The 19,000-nt window shown below is 38.3% G+C and overlaps 1 protein-coding gene across 1 annotated transcript in view; it reads right to left on the reverse strand.

Annotated features, from left to right (window-relative positions):
- The window catches only part of DNAH7 (dynein axonemal heavy chain 7), a 250,715-nt gene that overhangs the window by 11,528 nt on the left and 220,187 nt on the right, over positions 1-19,000 (reverse strand). Inside the window, exons 58-62 of the mRNA XM_033400318.2 lie at positions 12,996-13,181; positions 11,223-11,360; positions 5,931-6,161; positions 3,124-3,276; positions 1,511-1,688 (exon numbers count right to left, since the gene is read on the reverse strand). Of these exons, the coding sequence (XP_033256209.1) occupies positions 1,511-1,688; positions 3,124-3,276; positions 5,931-6,161; positions 11,223-11,360; positions 12,996-13,181 (886 nt within the window). The remainder of the gene's footprint in view (positions 1-1,510; positions 1,689-3,123; positions 3,277-5,930; positions 6,162-11,222; positions 11,361-12,995; positions 13,182-19,000) is intronic.

Here is a 19,000-nt window from a genome sequence, read left to right on the forward strand (position 1 = left end):
AATTCATGGGATATGTCAACATGGAAGTCATTAGTAATTCTGAAGAGCATCAGTTGACTGGAGAGGATGAAAGGTAGACAGGAAAGAGGGAGTGAGAAGCTGGAGACGGCACGAGAATTGTGCTGCAAAGGGGAGCAGAGATTATGGGACAGTAGCTGAGGGGATACGGATATTTAGACAAGTGGCATTTGTTGATTTGTTGTAAGATGAGAGATTCTGGTTGCATGCTGGTAGGAATTATCCAGTAGTGAGGGAGAAAACTGCTGATTCTAGAAACAGAGGGTACAACTGAAGGATAAAAACCCTTGGCAGGAGGAAAAAAATGAGATCTGGACTATCCAGTGGATCTGAACTACCAGAGGGTGCAGCAGTCAACAGGTTTATGGATTCGGTTGTGCTAAAAGCCCTATTCTGATGGCTGCTTATTTTTTCAATGAAGGATGAGGTGAGATGCGGGGGCAAGGGGCAGGACAAAGAAGGCATACGTGGTTGCTTTGAAAGTGGGAAAGCAACTCTTCCAGGGAACAGTAGTAGGACTGCTTCATAGTGTTATGACCCTCCTTGAGATTTCTGACAGTCAAGGTAAAGTAAAACCACCCAGCGCAGTAATAGGATGATGACACGCTGTTGTGATGACACATCTACTTGTTAGTATCTTCCACCAGAGTACAGATTAGTTGAGGGTCAAGATCCTGCCTACAGTCTTCACTGTTGATATTCCCCAGTGTCTAACAGAGCGAGCCAGTGAATTCACCATTCAGTGATGCATAAGGAAGCAGGATTATCTTTGACACATTAGTAAAACCAGGGCACATTATTGGTCATTTAGAAATTGTCATTTAAAGACAACACCATTTTGGTAAAATTAGAAATCGATAGTATTTTTAAAATAATACTTTTGAAAGGTAGTGGCCCCTTCCATTAAATTTGAAATAAAACATTAGGGTAGCCACTGAGTATTAAAAAGACAAATGATTAAGAAAATAAATTTCCTCACAATGTTTCAATCACAGAACATATGCTCATATTAGCTATTAACTGTATTAAGTTTTGGAAGGATGTATATAACAGGAAAGAACACATATTTTAGGAGTCTGCAAAGGTGTGCTCTTCGAGGGACCAAGAGATCCTTCTTTTTAATGTTGTGCTGCCTTAATTCCCCAAGGTCACCATAAGACTGTGGTTGATTATCCCATGTATTGTTAATTTGATGACTCCTTTCTACCTAACTTTTTTTAGAAATAACTTCAAAATTACACAATTTTGTAAAACGAAAACAATGCAAGGGACATCTACTCCTTCCTCAGATTAATTTCATCCCCATTTATTTTCTTACTCTTGCTCTCTCTTGCTCACTCTGTCTCTTCACAAAATTGTTTTTCCTTAACCATCTGAGGGTAAGTTACATACATGATGATTAAATTTTTAGCAGCTGGGTAAAGTGAGCAAGAATGTTACATTTTTGTTCAGTGTTGAAATATAAGCCAACTCATTCCATCGCTGCACTTACCATCTTCCGGAGCATGGTTGTATTCTTTGTCTTCCATCACTTCATAGTCAAACCCAAGAAGATCAATAGGGATGGTGTATTTCCTGGCATAGTTCTGCTGGGCGCCAGTCAGGAAGGCTTGTGTGAAGAAGAAGCCAGAAAGCCAGAACACCGGGGGAGGGCCAACCTCGTACCATTGCTGTGGTGTCAAAGCACAAGTGTCCTGACAACAGGGTCTTTCAACTTTGAATGCAACATGGCTTAGTACAATTTGCCACAAACACTCCGCCTATTATCTTCTAGGTAAACTAACAAATAAGCTAACACTTTGAGGAATAAAAAGTCATACTATCAAAGTTTGAAAAATAGGCAACATATCCAGCGTTCGTTCTGACTTCAATTTCGTATCCATTGCACCAGCTCATGCAATGATATGAATCATAATGTGTGTGAATGTAGATACAAATGTCTGTTTTATACATGCCCAGTGATTCCTTCAGAAGAGCTCCATACAATAGTGAGTTTCTAATATACATTATTGCACGCTACATCATGTTGTTTAATTGAATAAAAGAAGATCTCCCTACAAGGTCTGGTCAGACGATAATGTTTCTTTCACTTTTTTTCCTCTCTGGTTATTAGTACCCGGTAGAATATTCCTTTTGAAGTCTTCCCTTCTACTTCACCAAAATACAGTGAATCTAACATACGAAGACATAATATTGTAACAGGAACTTCCAGAAGATACAGGGTAGTGAGAGCTTAAGATCTTTATAAATATCAAGATATCTGGATATTCCGTTCATATCATATATTATAACAAGTAGTTGAGTTACTGACTCTAATAGTAAATTATAGAAGTCAGTCTGAAGAAGTGAATTTGAAGAACTTTCCCCTATAAGAATCCAAGGTAGAGTCTTCACTTTTCAAGAACAATCTTAATCCTTCAGTACCAAGTCTAGTATCAAAGAAGGCCTATATTATGGAAGGGGTGTTTTGTCATTTTATCCCCGGAGAAATCTCCTCACAGGCAATTTTTGATGTATTATGTATAGTACCTAGGGAATTAATCAATACTTCTAAGAAATATAGTTGTTAATAATAACATAGTTAAGCACCAACATTGCCAGATAATTAGGAGGCAGGCTTCTGCCCACTCTACATTTCCAAGACAATTAGCCTTTGAGGTTATTACTGACTTGGGCTGAAACAGCAATCTAGTGATTTCACGACCTGGAGGGGTGCTGGACAAGGAAGAAATAATTCTCCTTACTAGTAGCTTGTCTGGCTTTCTAAGATGCTGTGCTGTAGGAATCTCTTTTAAAACTAAATATTTAATGGAAATATCAACATAGCCAGTCCTCTTCCCTCTTCAAATGTCCTTGGCTTGAATGTCTAACTTCACTGAACACAAACACCTGCTCCTAAAGAAGCTTTCAGAGGTTCTACTTCCAATGTCAGTATTTTGACAATTCCATGTAACAGTTACACAAACTATATGCAATATTGGGGAGTGGTCATTTGTGCCTGGGATGCACAGAAAAACTAGAGAGTCATACTTATTACGTTAGGCAACCTGATGAAGAAAATGAAATCAGAAGAAACTTAATATATGAGCATTTGGATGAACTCACCTGCAAAAACTTTAGTCTTGCAAGGAAGTCATTCACATAGCTCCCAAGTGGTTTGAGGCTTGGGTATGATTTACCCATCCACATTCCTGGAATTTTGACATTCAGAATGCTGCTAACCACTTCCTCAAGATCTGTAGACATCACTACAAGCCCCTGAAACGCATTTAACCATTGTTTAACACAACTGTATTCTAGGTTATGAATAATTTTATAATTGTATTTGTTTACAATTATGATTAGTTGAGTCATATAGCAAAAAGAGAAAAGATACTTTCTTTTGCTCACAAGTTGTGGAGTCTTTGAATTATTCCTTAGAAAAATATTAACAATTGTAATCTAATCAAACTTTAATGGAAAATTTCTTTTCTTGAAATATAATTGATATACAACATTAGTTTTAGATGTATGACATAATGATTCAATATTTGTATATACTGTGAAGTGATCATCACAGTAGGTCTAGTTAACATCCATCACCATACATAGTTACAGCATTTTGTGTGTGTGATGAGAACTTTTAAGATCTACTCTCTTAGCAACTTTCAAATGTGCAATACACTATTATTAACTATAGTCACCAAGCTGTACATTACATCTCCATAACTTATTTATTTTGTAACTGAAATCTTTTGACCCCCTTTACCCATTTTTTCCACCCTGGAAGATCTCAACACTTGGCTTCTCACTAGCTATTAAATCACAGCCTAACTTTGACTTAGTTTACTTGTCCATTAAATGGACAACTAATATATCTCTGTCCTGCTTTCTTAAAAGGATAGTGATAAATATAAAATGAGGAAAATGATACAAAGTGCCTTGAAAGGTTAAGACATCCTGGATTGCAACTATGAAGTCTAATTGATCTTATCCCATTTTGAAATGTAAAATAGATCATTTCATTTCATTGCTTAAAACCCTCTGAAGGGTTTTTTACTTTTACACTTTACCTTTACACTTTAGAATAAAATTGAAGATCCTAAGAGATGGTAACACTTTGAGGCCCTTGAAAATTTTATTTGATCCTGCAATTGGGCCAGTTGCCATCATCATCTCTGTTTTCTTCATAGTTGACAATATAATTCCAACTAACATATGGAAAAGATTTTAGAGAAAATTTAATGGATTAAACATCCACATTTCATTTGCCTCCTTCCCCAAACCCTGAAACAACAGTAAAGGAATTTATTTGTTAGAAGCACAAGCCTAGGGACTTCCCTGGCACTCCAGTGGTTAAGATTCTGCACTTCCACTGCAGGGGGCGCGGGTTCGATCCCTGGTCAGGGAACTAAGATCCTGCATGCCACACGGCGTGGCTAAAAAAAAAAAAAAAAAAAAAAGCCTACAAGTGCAGGAAAAATAGGAAGAGGCAAGGCAATATTGGGAGCTAGAAAGCATGTGGACTGTTGGTAGTTGACTTAGTAGTCAGGAGAAACTGGCAGACGGGAAAGTTAAGAATCGACTAGATATACACTAGGATGCTCAAAGTATCAATATTTGGAACTGATGGCCCTAGCTGAAAGGGAGGAGAGGAGGGTGGTGCTAAATGAAGATTGTTGAAATCTGGCTTAAAAAATAGATTCCTGGGTCTTCTCCCACAAAACTGTACCTTATTCACCTTGAATGAAACCTGGAAAGGAAAATGAAGACATCCCTACAGTGGAGGGGATGCCAGGCTCAGGTGGGGTCAGAATTCCCACACTGAAATCAGGAATTAAGTGAATTCATGTGTATTGGTTGCTGAGCTCCCTGAGGCCTGTTTCCCCTTTTATCTCCCAGAATGCGGAAAGCCAGGCCTTCATCTTCCAGGAAGGATACAGGGAGGACCAGGTTAAGGAGAAACACAAGACACTGAATACTTCTTAGCCAAACCAGCCAGATTATACCACAGCCAGCCGGGCAGACTCCTCTCTCCATAATAACTCATATCCAACCACTCTTCTCCACCTCCACTGCTACAAGAAACCAACTCAGCTGGACTACTGCAATCACATAATTGGGTTCTGCCTGTGCTCTTGTTTCCCTACAATCCTTTCTGCAGCGGTCAGAGCAAACTTTAAAAATATAAAATAGATCATTTCATTTCATCACTTAAATCCCTCTGAAGGCCTCCCTTTACCTTTACACTTCAGGATAATATTGAAGATCCTAACCTTGGCCAAGGCCATCATGAAGCCCGTGCCTTCCTCTCTCTGTCCTACCATTTCCCTCGTGCTCACTCTACTCTAGACAAGCCAGCCTTCCCTACCGTGCTCCTGGACCACGCCAAGCTGGTTTTCTCAGGGCCTTTGTGCTGGCTGGACCCTCTGCCCAAACGTTCCATGGCTTGTCCCTCCCATCAGGTCTCTCTCTTCAGAGCGGCCTGACCCCAAATGACTGAGTTTCCCACACATCATTCTCTACATCCTTATCCCATTTTATTTTTTTCCACTGAACTTACCAATGACTGAAAAAAATAAATTTATTTGTTCATTTTTTAATTGTTTGTCTCCCTAAGAAGCTCTATGAGAGCAGAAGCTTTGTCTTACTCCTTAACATTTTATGCCTTCTTAGCATATGTTCCATCCAACAAACGATTGCTATATGTACCACATTCTATACTCATTTACACATTTATTAACTGTCAGCCCCAGAATTCGATACACTTTTTTTTTTTTTTTTTTCGATACACTTTTTAAGGGTGGGGATTTTTTTTTTCTATCTCCGGAACCAAGAACAGTGCTTTCACGGAAGCTGTGCCCAATAAATATTTGCTGAGTAAATGAATGATGTTTATTTCAATGATTTTTCCTTGCTGTACTTCCCCTTACCTTGATTGCTTTCTGGATGTTAATGCATGATTCTCTTATGGTCTGCAGCAACTTATTGAACCGTCCCATCTCTTGGACAAGCACCGTGTTCATGCTCTGAGTGTAAGTGGTTGGGTATCTCCTCATTGCAGACTCCACATTGAAGTTGTTTGGAAGTTTACCCAAAATGTCACCAGCGACCTCATATACTACTTCATCCGATGATTTTGCACCAGACTCTGCTGAACGAGACTGGAAAGAATCCAAACTACGAATCAGAAATCCTCATAAAAAAAAAAAAAAAAAGAAATCCTCATAAAAGTCTAAGAATTGCTGGATAGGAAAACTCCTAAAGTAAACTTTATAAGAATGAGTACTATTGATACTTTGCTATTTTGACTATGATTCTTCTCCCCACGAGATTTATTGAAGTGATGATAACAGGCATGGGAATGGAGTTTCAGGAGAAAAGCAATTGGTAGAAGGTAGAAGGTCATGTACAATGTTCAGAGGCAAAAGAGGGTCTGGAGGAAGCAAACAAGCTGCACATTGTGCTGCCCGGGGGTCAGGGGAAGAGCAGATGATACAGACAGAGGGAGAAAAAGCGTTCATGTTGGGGGTGGTGGTGGTCAAGTGATGACGGGCATCAAAGCCCAGGAGGATGAAATCTGGTTTTTGCTTTCGCCACAAAATATATAACTCTGGTGCCTAGTGGTTGCCAAAAGCAGAGATAGAGTTTTTTTTCCTTGAACCAAGAGGACAAAGAAAATAAGCTCATCTCCTCTAAGCAGTTGGAAGAGTTATGGCGATAAGGCAGACTTTAGGGATTCACACTGGAAGCAAGGAAGGGGAATTTCATTTCAATTTTTATTTTTTATGTTTATAGTGACACCATGCAAATGAATCTATATTTTCTGGGAAAACCCTTTAAATCCTCAGAATAAATGAATGTGTGTGTGTGTGTGTGTGTGTGTGTGTGTGTGTTGAGAGAGAACAAGCACTATTAGAATATAAATGAATATATCTCATACTTTTCCAGTCCATGGGAATTGTGTTTAGTGTTATTTCAGATTTTATATTTTCTAGTGTCTATATTGGCTCTATTCTATAAATATTGACTGTTACTTCTACTTAAGTTTCTAGTGAGATTTTTAATGCTACCTAACACATTCCTATGAAGTTGTGCAATAAAAAAATTAAATGTTGGTAAGTGTTAATTACATGCTAGCAAAAAAAGGGATATGCCAATATAGTAATCTTTTATCATGATCCCCAAACATTAGGTTTACAACTAAGTATATAAAACAAATTACAGAGAACAAAGAAGGTAATGAACGTTTGGCCCAAACTACTGAAATATCTATTTCCATTGCATTTAAAGAATCATATGCTGATTTCTATTTGTATTTTGATGTGCATACAATATACTATAAACTCAACCATTCCTATTTTCTAACAAGAGCTGTGCCTCCACTGAAAAACCCCCCCCCAAAAAAAGAATCTCAGCCCTATAGCCCTTCAAAAATGTAAGAAAAATAATTTAGTAACACAAACATTCCTATACCTATTTCTCACACACCAAAATCACATAACTGGGGGGCTTTGTTTTAAAAGTAATATCCAACTGATATTGAGAATTAAGAGCAAAAGGGTGTTATTTATTTGTAATTATATAACTTAGCTTTTTTCCTTTTTACCACTTTTCCTTAGAGTTTTCACAAACACCGTTTGAAATCTAATGGTCGTTGCCCTTTTATTAAACAAATAAAGATAAATGGGATCCATTTTCAAGGAGACATCATGGAGTTTAGCCTTTCCATTTCTAGTTTCACAATATTTTAGGTTGAAACGATTTTCTTATTCAAAAGAGAGTCTGGCACACTATAAAACTCTTAGAGGAAAACACAGGCAGAACACTCTATGACATAAATCACAGCAAGATCCTTTTTGACCCACCTCCTAGAGTAATAAAATAAAAACAAAAATAAATAAATGGGACCTAATGAAACGTAAAAGCTTTTGCACAGCAAAGGAAACCATAAACAAGACGAAAAGACAACCCTCAGAATGGGAGAAAAGATTTGCAAATGAAGCAACTGACAAAGGATTCATCTCCAAAATTTACAAGCAGTTCATGCAGCTCAATAGCCAAAAAACAAAAAACCCAATCCAACAATGGGCAGAAGACCTAAACAGACATTCTCCAAAGAAGATATACATATAAAGCAGAAACTAACACATCACTGTAAAGCAATTATACTGCAATAAAGATGTTAAAAAAAAAAGAAGATATACAGGTTGGCAACAAACACATGAAAGGATGCTCAACATCACTAATCATTAGAGAAATGCAAATCAAAACTACAATGAGGTATCACCTCACACCAGTCAGAATGGCCATCATCAAAAAGTCTACACACAATAAATGCTGGAGAGGGTGTGGAGAAAAGGGCATATACCCTGAGAAAACCATAATTCAAGAAGAGTCATGTACCACAATGTTCACTGCAGCTCTATTTACAATAGCCAGGACGTGGAAGCAACCTAAGGGTCCATCAACAGATGAATGGATAAAGATGTGGCACATATATATAATGGAATATTACTCAGCCATAAAAAGAAACGAAATTGAGTTATTTGTAGTGAGGTGGATGGACATAGAGTCTGTCATACAGAGTGAAGTAAGTCAGAAAGAGAAAAACAAATACCGTATGCTAACACACATATATGGAACCTAAAAAAAAAAGAAAAATGGTTCTGAAGAACCTAGGGGCAGGAAAGGAATAAAGATGCCGACATAGAGAATGGACCTGGGCTTCCCTGGTGGCCCAGTGGTTGAGAGTCTGCCTGCCGGTGCAGGGGACACGGGTTCGTGTCCTGGTCTGGGAAGATCCAACGTGCCGCAGAGCGGCTGGGCCCGTGAGCCATGGCTGCTAAGCCTGCGCCTCCGGAGCCTGTGCTCCGCAACAGGAGAGGGCACAACAGTGAGAGGCCCGCGTACCGCAAAAAAAAAAAAAAGGAGAATGGACCTGAAGACACAGGGAGGGGGAAGGGTAAGCTGGGACAAAGTGAGAGAGTGGCATGGACATATATACACTACCAAATGTAAAATAGATAGCTAGTGGGAAGCAGCCACATAACACAGGGAGATCAGCTCTGTGCTTTGTGACCACCTACGGGGGTGGGATAGGTAGGGTGAGAGGGAGACGCAAGAGGGATGAGCTATGGGGATATATGTATATGTATAGCTGATTCACTTTGTTATAAAGCAGAAACTAACACACCATTGTAAAGCAATTATACTCCAATAAAGATTTTTTTTTTTTTTTTTAAAGAGAGTCTGGCAGTTAAGTGTAAGCAAAAGAGCTCTGCAGAAGTAACATTCTCAGCTCCAATACTGGCTCCTGTCATTTCAAAAGATATTTTGGTTAAATACACAAGGTAAAGGTCTTGCCATCGTGACCTTGCTCTCCGACCTGCAGTTCTGGTCTATCTCATTGCCTCTGAATTGTGGTCAATCCCGATGTAGAATCACTGAACTCCTGCTTACCCATTACTATAACTGTACTTGCCAATCTGAGTTGGAGGATATTGAAAGAGGTTGTTTAATTACATACTGAGAAGATACCCCAAGTGTATTTAAACCTATTTGCTTGGCTCTGAGTCATTTTCTGTTGGACTGAGCCCACTGCTTCATGTGTTACAGCCCATCAGGTTTAAATAAAGCCAAAAGACACTATAAATCTCCTGCTGTCAGACTGTTGTGTACTTCAGGCACTGATGTTCCTAACAATCTACTTATTCACGTCTGTATATATGCTTTCATGCTCAGGCAACAACTGATTTTAATGGTATTAACGTGTAAAATGGACATAAAAAATAATCTTTGTCCTTTCTGCCTTATGAGTAAATGTCATCTTACAGTAGACCAGAGGCAGAAGTTCCATGAACTCTTCCATCAGTGGCAGCACGCTATTTCATCCTCCTAATCTGGTTCTTTTAGCTTCCCGCCCCCCACTCCCAACCCAGCATCTCTGGTTATCTGCCTTCTAGGTCCTATCCCACGTTTAGAATCTAGAAAGAATATCACGTAGTGGTTCAGAACACAAATTCTGGAGCCAAACTAGTGGGAGGCAGACTGCTTGGCTTTGAGTGCTGGCTTGAAATTGTACTAGCTGACCTTGAGTAAATGACTTAATCTTTCTGTGTCTGAGTCTTTTAGCTGTAAAATGGGAATAATTAGCACCCTCACTTCATAGGACTGTCGTAAGCATCACACTGTTATACATAAAGCATTCAGAACAGTGCTCCCATACAGTAAGCACTATAAAATTATTAACTATTATTTGTATTAATCTGAGATTCCATAAAAATAAAAAAGACCAGCTCGAAATCAGTTTTGGGGATAATTTGCTTGACTGAATAAACATCCTGAACTTACTAAAATTTCATTCAATCACTAAAGGAACTCACCATTTGGACTAATTTGCTTTCAAAAATAAAAAAAAAACCAAGCATATCTTCTAATGGGAGAACAATACAAGGAAGATCTCTAAATAGACAAGCAAGATTAAATATCTTTCATTCAAATGTACTGACTCGTGCCCAGGGCATGCTGAAATCTGGTGCCTTGGAAGGTCATTCTCCGACATGCCCTTACATTTATGCTCTCACCAGTGGAGCCGCATGTCTAAGAGTCAAAGGTTCTCCTAAACCTTTTAATTTATTTTGTACTTACTATTATATTCCTTAAATATTATGTAATCTGATAAAATATTGATGTGAAAGAAACTATTTCTATGTAAACTAGGTTAAATGTTCTAGAACATTTGATAAAGATAAGTCATTTAAAAATGTTGAATTAGTAAGAGAGAAAATAAAATAGGCAGAATTCTAGATGGATTCTGGCGTTAAACTCCTTCCAGGTATCTTTGAAATTCTTCTTCCACTTTAAAGGAAGTAAAAAAGGATAATGTATTAGGGCATGATTTAAGCAAGAAAGGCAAAATGGAACTCATAGCAGCAGAATGATATCAAAGAATACTCAAAGAATATTATTCAAAGAACTCTTGGAAGCAGAATGATACTCAAAGATTCTTCCCAAATCAAAAGACTGACGAAAACAAAACCCACACATTCATTTACTTTATGTTTAAACCCATTTTTAAGTTACGTATTTTTTTTCTTTTCCTTAAAGTGGTTCTCCACTTGAAGAGATGGAATTCTGTGCCTGGGCCTCTACCGTGTTGTCTCATGCTGCTTGGGGAGCATCCTTTCCAGCCTCAGAAGCCAGTTCCTGCACAGATCACACACCTGTGTGAGAAGAATGTTATCAAACAGCAGTTGAGTTTCTGACTGATCTTTAGTGATATCTGCATTGGCATTCATCCCAAAGATTTCCGGAGCTGGGGTCAGCGGCAGTGTCTTTGTGTATTCGATGTAGCTTTTGTGCTGCAAAGATGAGTAACAAGGAATCAGGAGATTAGAAATCAGGAAATCAGGTTAGAATTATAGAAATCTAATTATCCTGTAGAGCTTGCTCACTGAAAAGAGATAATTTTTAATACTCAAGTTACTGAGTGGATGAGCCTGTGAACCTGGACACTGAATGCTTTCATTTTCTTTCAACCTGGGCCAAAGTGTTAAAAAAAAAGATATGGACACATTTAGAGAGAGAAAAAAATGTCCCATTCAACTGGAATGGATCTGAAAATGGAGAGAGGAATATCCTGGCTGCTTCATTTAGAAATTCTTCCTGAGAAATCTTTCTGTGCTGCATTTGCTGATGACTGTTCTTAGTTTATCACAATATTTTTTTTTCCGCTTTAGTCTGATATTTCTGTTTACTCTTATTGTGATAAATCCACGTAATTCAGAAAAGTGAAAATCATCTGAGATTTTATCATGAGATAACCACCATTAATATGGTAAATCTTTTTATATATACGCAGACACGTTTTATATTTTATTTATGTGAATTTCTATCAAAATTCCATACTTTTCCTGATGCTCATATAATCATATGCAAACATTCATATATTGGGTTGGCCAAAAAGTCTGTTCATAAGACGTTACAGAAAAATCCGAACGAACTTTTTGGCCAGCCCCATACACGTATGGTAGTGGGGAGACTGGTCACTGGTGGTTTTTCGAGATGGGTCATGTTACATAACCTGACTTCATCTTTGGCTATCTTCTCACTTACCAAATCATCACTGGGGATCTTGTTACCATGACTCCCTGTGTTGACTTGCCCCACCCAGTCAGTGACCTGGGCTCTGGGACTGATTTTTCTCTTCATCTATTAGTGTCTGCCCTCAGCTAGAATCCATCCTAGTGGATGATGGGGTCATGGTTATGTGCCTCTGTTGCCTGTGGCTGTTTTTTAACTTTCAACTTGTGCCCTTTTGACTTCTGGGAATAAAATGAGAACCAATTTAATTGTGCTAGCAGTCCCTAGAAGTCTACTGTGTGATATGAAGGCAGATACCACATCTTCTACTAGACAGGACTGAAAAAAGTAGCAGAAGAGAACCTTGGTCTTGTGAAGCAGGTGTGATGCTCTGTCCCTTTCTACCTGTGGGATCTTGGGCAAGTCATTTAACTTTAGTGAACTTACTTTCTCACTTGTAAAAGGGAAAGACAGAATAATAACTCAAATGTTAATTAGATGCTCCAGTGGGATAATTACATGTAACTGCTTCGTAAATAAGCATGATCTAAATGTTAACTATTATCGTTAATACGATTTTGTAAGCCCTTCTCATGTGTATTTCCATTTTAATTGGGGACCATGCCTTTTTTCCCAAAGCACTGAATTCACAATAAGAGGATTTCAGGTCACTGAGGAAGCCATTCTTGGGTGAGGAACATTTCTGATAGTCTTCACATTACAGCAAATAGGAAACCACTAACTCCATCTTTGTATGGGATTTGCTCTGTCCCTATAGGACTGAAGAAAGTACACACAATGGTTAACAAAAAACAAGGCTTCTTTAAAAAAAAAAAAAAAAATCACCTTTTTCTATATCAGAGGAATTCCACATTTTACTGCTTTTAGTTTTCTTGAAGAGCATATGTACTTACATCACCAGAAGGAGGCACAAAATAGATGCCACTGGAGTCGAATTTATAGTGCGGATTCTGAACTAATTCCGTGTTGAAGAATTTCTTTAAGATGCTGCGCAGCGTGCGCCGGTCCCAGTCGTCAGTCACGCGGCCGCCGTAATTGCACTCGCCCGTCATGTACTGCAGGGCGTCGTAGGGCAGTTCCTAGAGCAGAGGTCAAGTCGCTCAACCAGTCAAGATTTAGCAGTGGCACATCATACAGGATCGTGTTTCTTGTTTGCTCATGTTATTTAAACAGTTTACGGAAAGTTTGCATCAACACAATTTCCCTTTATGTACTTCCCGGCTAATTTCCTGTAATTTTCCCCAGGGTCTCTTTCTCCTTCTGTGATTTGTCATTTCCATCAGTGCAAAGAATAGAAATCCTCTATTAACTTGTGAACTCACCTCTATTCAACCAACATTAATGGACCACCTACTATATGCCTGATGCAAAATTAGTTAGACCATAATCCCATCCCTGAAAATCCTGCACTGTTGAATGACATTCAAAACCAATCCAATATAATTCCGAGATAATCAGTGTTCATTTCCTTCACCACCTCTTTATATCTGTATATGTTTGACAATTAGAATCACACTATATATACAATTTTGCATATAATTTTTCACCAAATCTCATATTATGAGATATCTTTTACTGTTTCACGAAATACTCTTTGAAAATAGTTTTTAATAACTATCTTCTAATATTGAAGATTTCAGTCGCTCCTAATTTTCTACTTTGTTAAATTGTTTCATTAAATATACATCCCTTAAAATTGCTAATGATTCTTTAGTCTAGATTCCTGAAAGGGAAATAACACTGTCAAAGGAAAGAAGTTTATAAAAAGCAATTGACTAATGTCACCAAACTGCTTTCCTGAAAGGGTGTAGTAATTGTAGGAATCAGTTTTAAAATCTCTGCTAATTTGACCAAAGGTAATTAATATTGCGTTAATTTGCATTTTCTAGAATACTAATGAAATTTATGATCTTTTCATATGTTTAAAAACATTTGTTCTTCTGTGAACTAGCCTATTTTTTTCAATTAGTTTTTAAAATTTTTAAAATTTTTATTTATTTATTTATTTTTGGCTGTGTTGGGTCTTCATTTCTGCGTGAGGGCTTTCTCTAGTTGCGGCAAGCGGGGGCCACTCTTCATGGCGGTTGCGCGGGCCTCTCACTATCGCGGCCTCTCTTGTTGGGGAGCACAGGCTCCAGACATGCAGGCTTAGTAGTTGTGGCTCACGGGCCTACTTGCTCCACAGCATGTGGGATCTTCCCAGACCAGGGCTCGAACCTGTGTCCCCTGAATTGGCAGGCAGACTCTCAACCACTGCGCCACCAGGGAAGGCCTCAATTAAAGTTTTAATAGTTTTATTTGTATAAGCTCTTTTATAAATCTACCTTTATCAAATTTCTTGAACTATTTTTCCTGTAGGTTTGCCTTTTTATTATATTCTCTAGTACATAGGATTTCTAAGTGTTTATGAATGCAAAAGAATTGATTTTTCCTATTGCGATTTTATTTATCCTAAGCATAAATACTTAAACAGCCACCAGTAATATAGAGAATTCTCTCACTGCGCACAACAAAACTGAGTATTATCATTTAGGGAAAAAAATGATAATTAAACAATAAAATTGTTTTTAATTTTTGGGGATATAATTCACATATTATATTAGTTTCAGGGGTACAAATAATGATTTGATATTTGTATATACTGATCACCACAGTAAGTCTATTTAACATCCATCACCATAATCACAATTTTTTTGTGTGTTGAGAACTTTCAAGATCTGTTTTCTTTAGCCACTTTCAAATATGCAATATAGTATTAACTATAGTCATCATGCTGGACATTACATATCTTAATTTTATTTTACTTATTTATTTATTTTTGATACTGACATTTAAAAAATGTTTATTCACCGCTTGTATTTCTTATTGTTAAATTATCTACTTTATTCTTTTATGTGTTTTCCTCATATGAATGCTTTTTTTTTTCATTATTAAAAGCTCTTTATAAAGATACCGAATCAGTTTGTCAGAAAAATTTTAGGTGTTTTCTCCAATTTTCATTTGTCTTTTATTTTTATGGTGTTTGTTTTTGGCATTTTAATATAGCAATGTTTTAAAATGTTTTCTAAAATACAGCAATCTTTTCACTTTAGGATTTTTTTCACCATTTTTGTGCTATAAATGCCCTTCTGGCAGTTATCTGCTAAAAGTTAAAGTGTATATACCCTACATCTCAGTGATCCCACTTAGAGGAATCTCTTCAGTAAAAAACAATAGCACTTGGGAAGAATAGGTGGTAGTGATTAGACAGAAGGAATTTATTGAATTCGGGCTTGGGAATTAAGAGACTTGTTACTTGGTAGAGTTGGAAATGAAGGCAGTGAATTTAGGAGAACAGCTCAGTGACCAAGACGTGGTGGAGAAACAAGCAGAACCAGGAGGGAGAACAACGGCACGGTGTTGAGGGGAGTTTGCAGATGCCGGCAGTGCTCGGGTTTGCCTTGTTGACAGGTCCCCACCTCATAAAACTGAAATATAGTAAGAAAACTCCTGTGTGAATTAAATAGTATATCAGCATGAGCTGGGCCCTGGGAGGGCTTTGTGAGGCAGACATAAGATGAGATCTGGAGGGGAGGAGTTTGGCTTATGTTTAAAGGGTTAAACCTGCCAACATTCCCCTGAGAGCTGATGGGTAAACTTGTTTCTCTCAGTAGCTTGATCACAACCAGGGCCAATCAAACTGGGGAATGCATTCTCCCAGGCGCCCAGGTCCATCGGCTGAGGTCGCAGAAAGAGTAGCAGCTCGCTGCTGGGATTTCTTCTCTGTTCTGTTGTTACAAGAGGGTTGAGACCACAGGCCAGGAGAGAGTGCAGAAGTCGGCAACTATATGCAAGGTTATATATGAAGTTATTCACTTTAACATTACTTATTAGTAAGAAATAAAAAGGAAATAAAATCCTCATAGTCAAAAGTGGGAAATGCTGTGTATGCAGCCATTAAAACAAAGATCTGTATCTATTTTGGAAGTTGTCCACAACATATGTGAGTGAGAAAAGCAAGCTGAAAATGACATACAGATGTAATTATGTTTTTGAGGAAAATGTGTGCATATATTGTATATATGTGTATATATAACTATTTGTGCATAGGAAAAAGTTTGGACAGGCCCTCCTAAGCTGTGAAATTGACTGCTTTGGGGGTGAACTTAGGGTGAGAGTGAGGGGGTGAGCCTTTCTCTCACACACAATCACACACACACAACCCTCCTAAAGGGAATTACCCATTTGCCAAGTACATTATATACATCCACTTGTATTTTCTTCTGTTACAGTTTACTTTTTCTTATTTATGTTTTTTAAATTAAAATATATAAAGAACTCATACAGCTCAATAACAAAAACCAAAAAATCTGATTAAAAAATGGGCAGAGGGGCTTCCCTGGTGGTGCAGTGGTTAAGAATCTGCCTGCCATAGCAGGGGACACGGGTTCGAGCCCTGGTCCGGGAAGATCCCACATGCCGTGAAGCAACTAAGCCCGTGCGCCACAACTACTGAGCCTGAGCTCTAGAGCCTGCGAGCCACAGCTACTGAGCCCGCGTGCCACAACTACTGAAGCCTGCACGCCTAGAGCCCGTGCTCTGCAACAAGAGAAGCCACCGCAATGAGAAGCCCGTGCACTGCAATGAAGAGTAGGCCCCACTCGACACAACTAGAGAAAGCCTGCATGCAGCAACAAAGACCCAATGCAGCCAAAAATAAATAGATAAAATAAATTTATATTAAAAAAAATGGGCAGAGGATCTGGATAGATATTTTTCCAAAGAAGACATACAGACAGCCAATAGACACAGGAAAAGATGCTCAACATCATTAATCACCAGAAAAATGCAAATCAAAACTACGATGGGATGTCACTTCACTCCTGTCAGAATGGCTATTATCAAAAAGACAAGAAATAATACATATGTTGGTGAGGATGTGGAGAAAAAGGAGCCCTTGTGTACTGTTGGAGGGAACGTAAATTGGTGCAGCCACTATGGAAAACAGTATGGAGGTTCCTCAAAAAACAAAATTAAAAACAAAACTACTGTATGACCCAGCAATTCCACTTCTGGGTATTTATTCAAAGAAAATGAAAATACTAATTTGAAAGGCTATATACATCCCTATGTTCATTGCAGCATTATTTACAATAGCTAAGACATGGAAGCAATGTAAGTGTCCACTGATGGATGAATGGATAAAGACGTGGACTATACGTGGAATACACAATACTATTCAGCCATAAAAAGAATGAAATCTTGCCATTTGTGACAACATGAATGGATCTTGAGGGTATTATACTAAGTGAAATAAATCAGACAAAGACAAATACTGTGTGATTTCACTTAAATGTGGAATCTAAAAACACAAAACAAATGAACAAACAAAACAAAACTTATAGATACAGAGAACAGATTGATGGTTGCCAGAGGGGTGGTGAGTTGCCGGGAGGGCAAAATGGGTGAAAGAGATTAAGATGCACAAATTTCCAGTTATAAAATAAATAAGTCATGGGGATGTAAGTACAGCATGGTGACATTAGTCAATAATACTGTGGCACAAATTTGAAAGTTGCTAAGAAAGTAAATCTTAAAACTTCTCATCACAAGAAAAACAATTTTTTTTTAACTCTACGGTGACAGATAACTAGAAGTATTGTGGTGATCATTTTGCAGTATATACAAATGTTGAATCATGTTGTATACCTGAGACCAATGTAATGTTGTAGGTCAATTATACTTCAATAAAAAAGAACAAAGTTTTGATTGCTGAAGGATTACATTCGATTTAGTATCAAAGGGAACTGTGAATCCCATTCCACAAAGAATCTCTCTGTATTTCTTGATGGGTTATACGTCATGCATGAGTAGCAGTTTTGTGCAGTTTGCTATATGATCACTGTGCTGGAGGAACGGGAAGTACTGCTCAATTGTCATTTAATAGAAGGAACCAGTTCGGTCAGTCCCACGCGTCATGAAAAGATTCTCTGTAGCATTTGCCAGGATGGACAATTCCTGATACTCCATAGTTACTCAGCGTGCTCACTCCCCCTTTTTCTCTGGCTGTTTGGTCTGCATTTTCCATTTCTCCTGTCCTCTCTCCTACCATTGATATTGGGTGCTCACCAGCAGCCAGGCTTTAGTTCGTTTTTACGCTACAAGGCCTCCCTTTTAAATCTCAGGTGTTCTCAGGCTTCTCCTTACACATTAACAATTCACAATTCTCTATTTGTGCTCACTCTTTTCTCTCGGGCTTTATATCTATATGCCAAAAGCCTACCAGATACCATCGATATCTACACCTAGACACCCCAGATGTATCAAATGTACAAGACTGAATTATTTATCCACTCATCCACCCCCATTCCACTAACCCACCTGCTATATACCCATTAATTCCTGATACCTATTCCCTGTCTGGATTAATGAGTGGTGGTAGGACCACCAACTGAGACCCCAAAACTAACATTAACAGACTTCTCCCTCTCCCTTTACCATTTACTATCTAGGTCATTTCAATCCCTGTTCCTACATATCTATTATATCTCTTCCATGTTCCCCATCCTAGCCCAGATGCTTTAGTTTAAACTCATATCATCTCTTGCCTGGGTTATAACTAATACAGGAGACCATTAGTTTTCTAGGGCTGCTGACAGATGGCTTAAAACAACAGAAATTTATTGTTGAAGAAGTCTGAAATCAAGGTGTTGGCAGGGCCACACTCCCTCCACATCTTCTAGGAGGATCCTTCCTTGTCTCTTCCAGCTTCCATAGCCCCAGGTGTTCCTTGGTTTGTCACAGCATAACTCCAATTGCTGCCTCTGTTTTCACATGGCTGTCTTCTCTGTGAATCCAAATTTCCCTCTTTTCATAATGATACCAGTCATGTTCTATTGAGGACTCACCCTACTCCAGT

This window comes from Orcinus orca, chromosome 7 (genome assembly GCF_937001465.1).
Source record: "Orcinus orca chromosome 7, mOrcOrc1.1, whole genome shotgun sequence".
NCBI lineage: Eukaryota > Metazoa > Chordata > Mammalia > Artiodactyla > Delphinidae > Orcinus > Orcinus orca.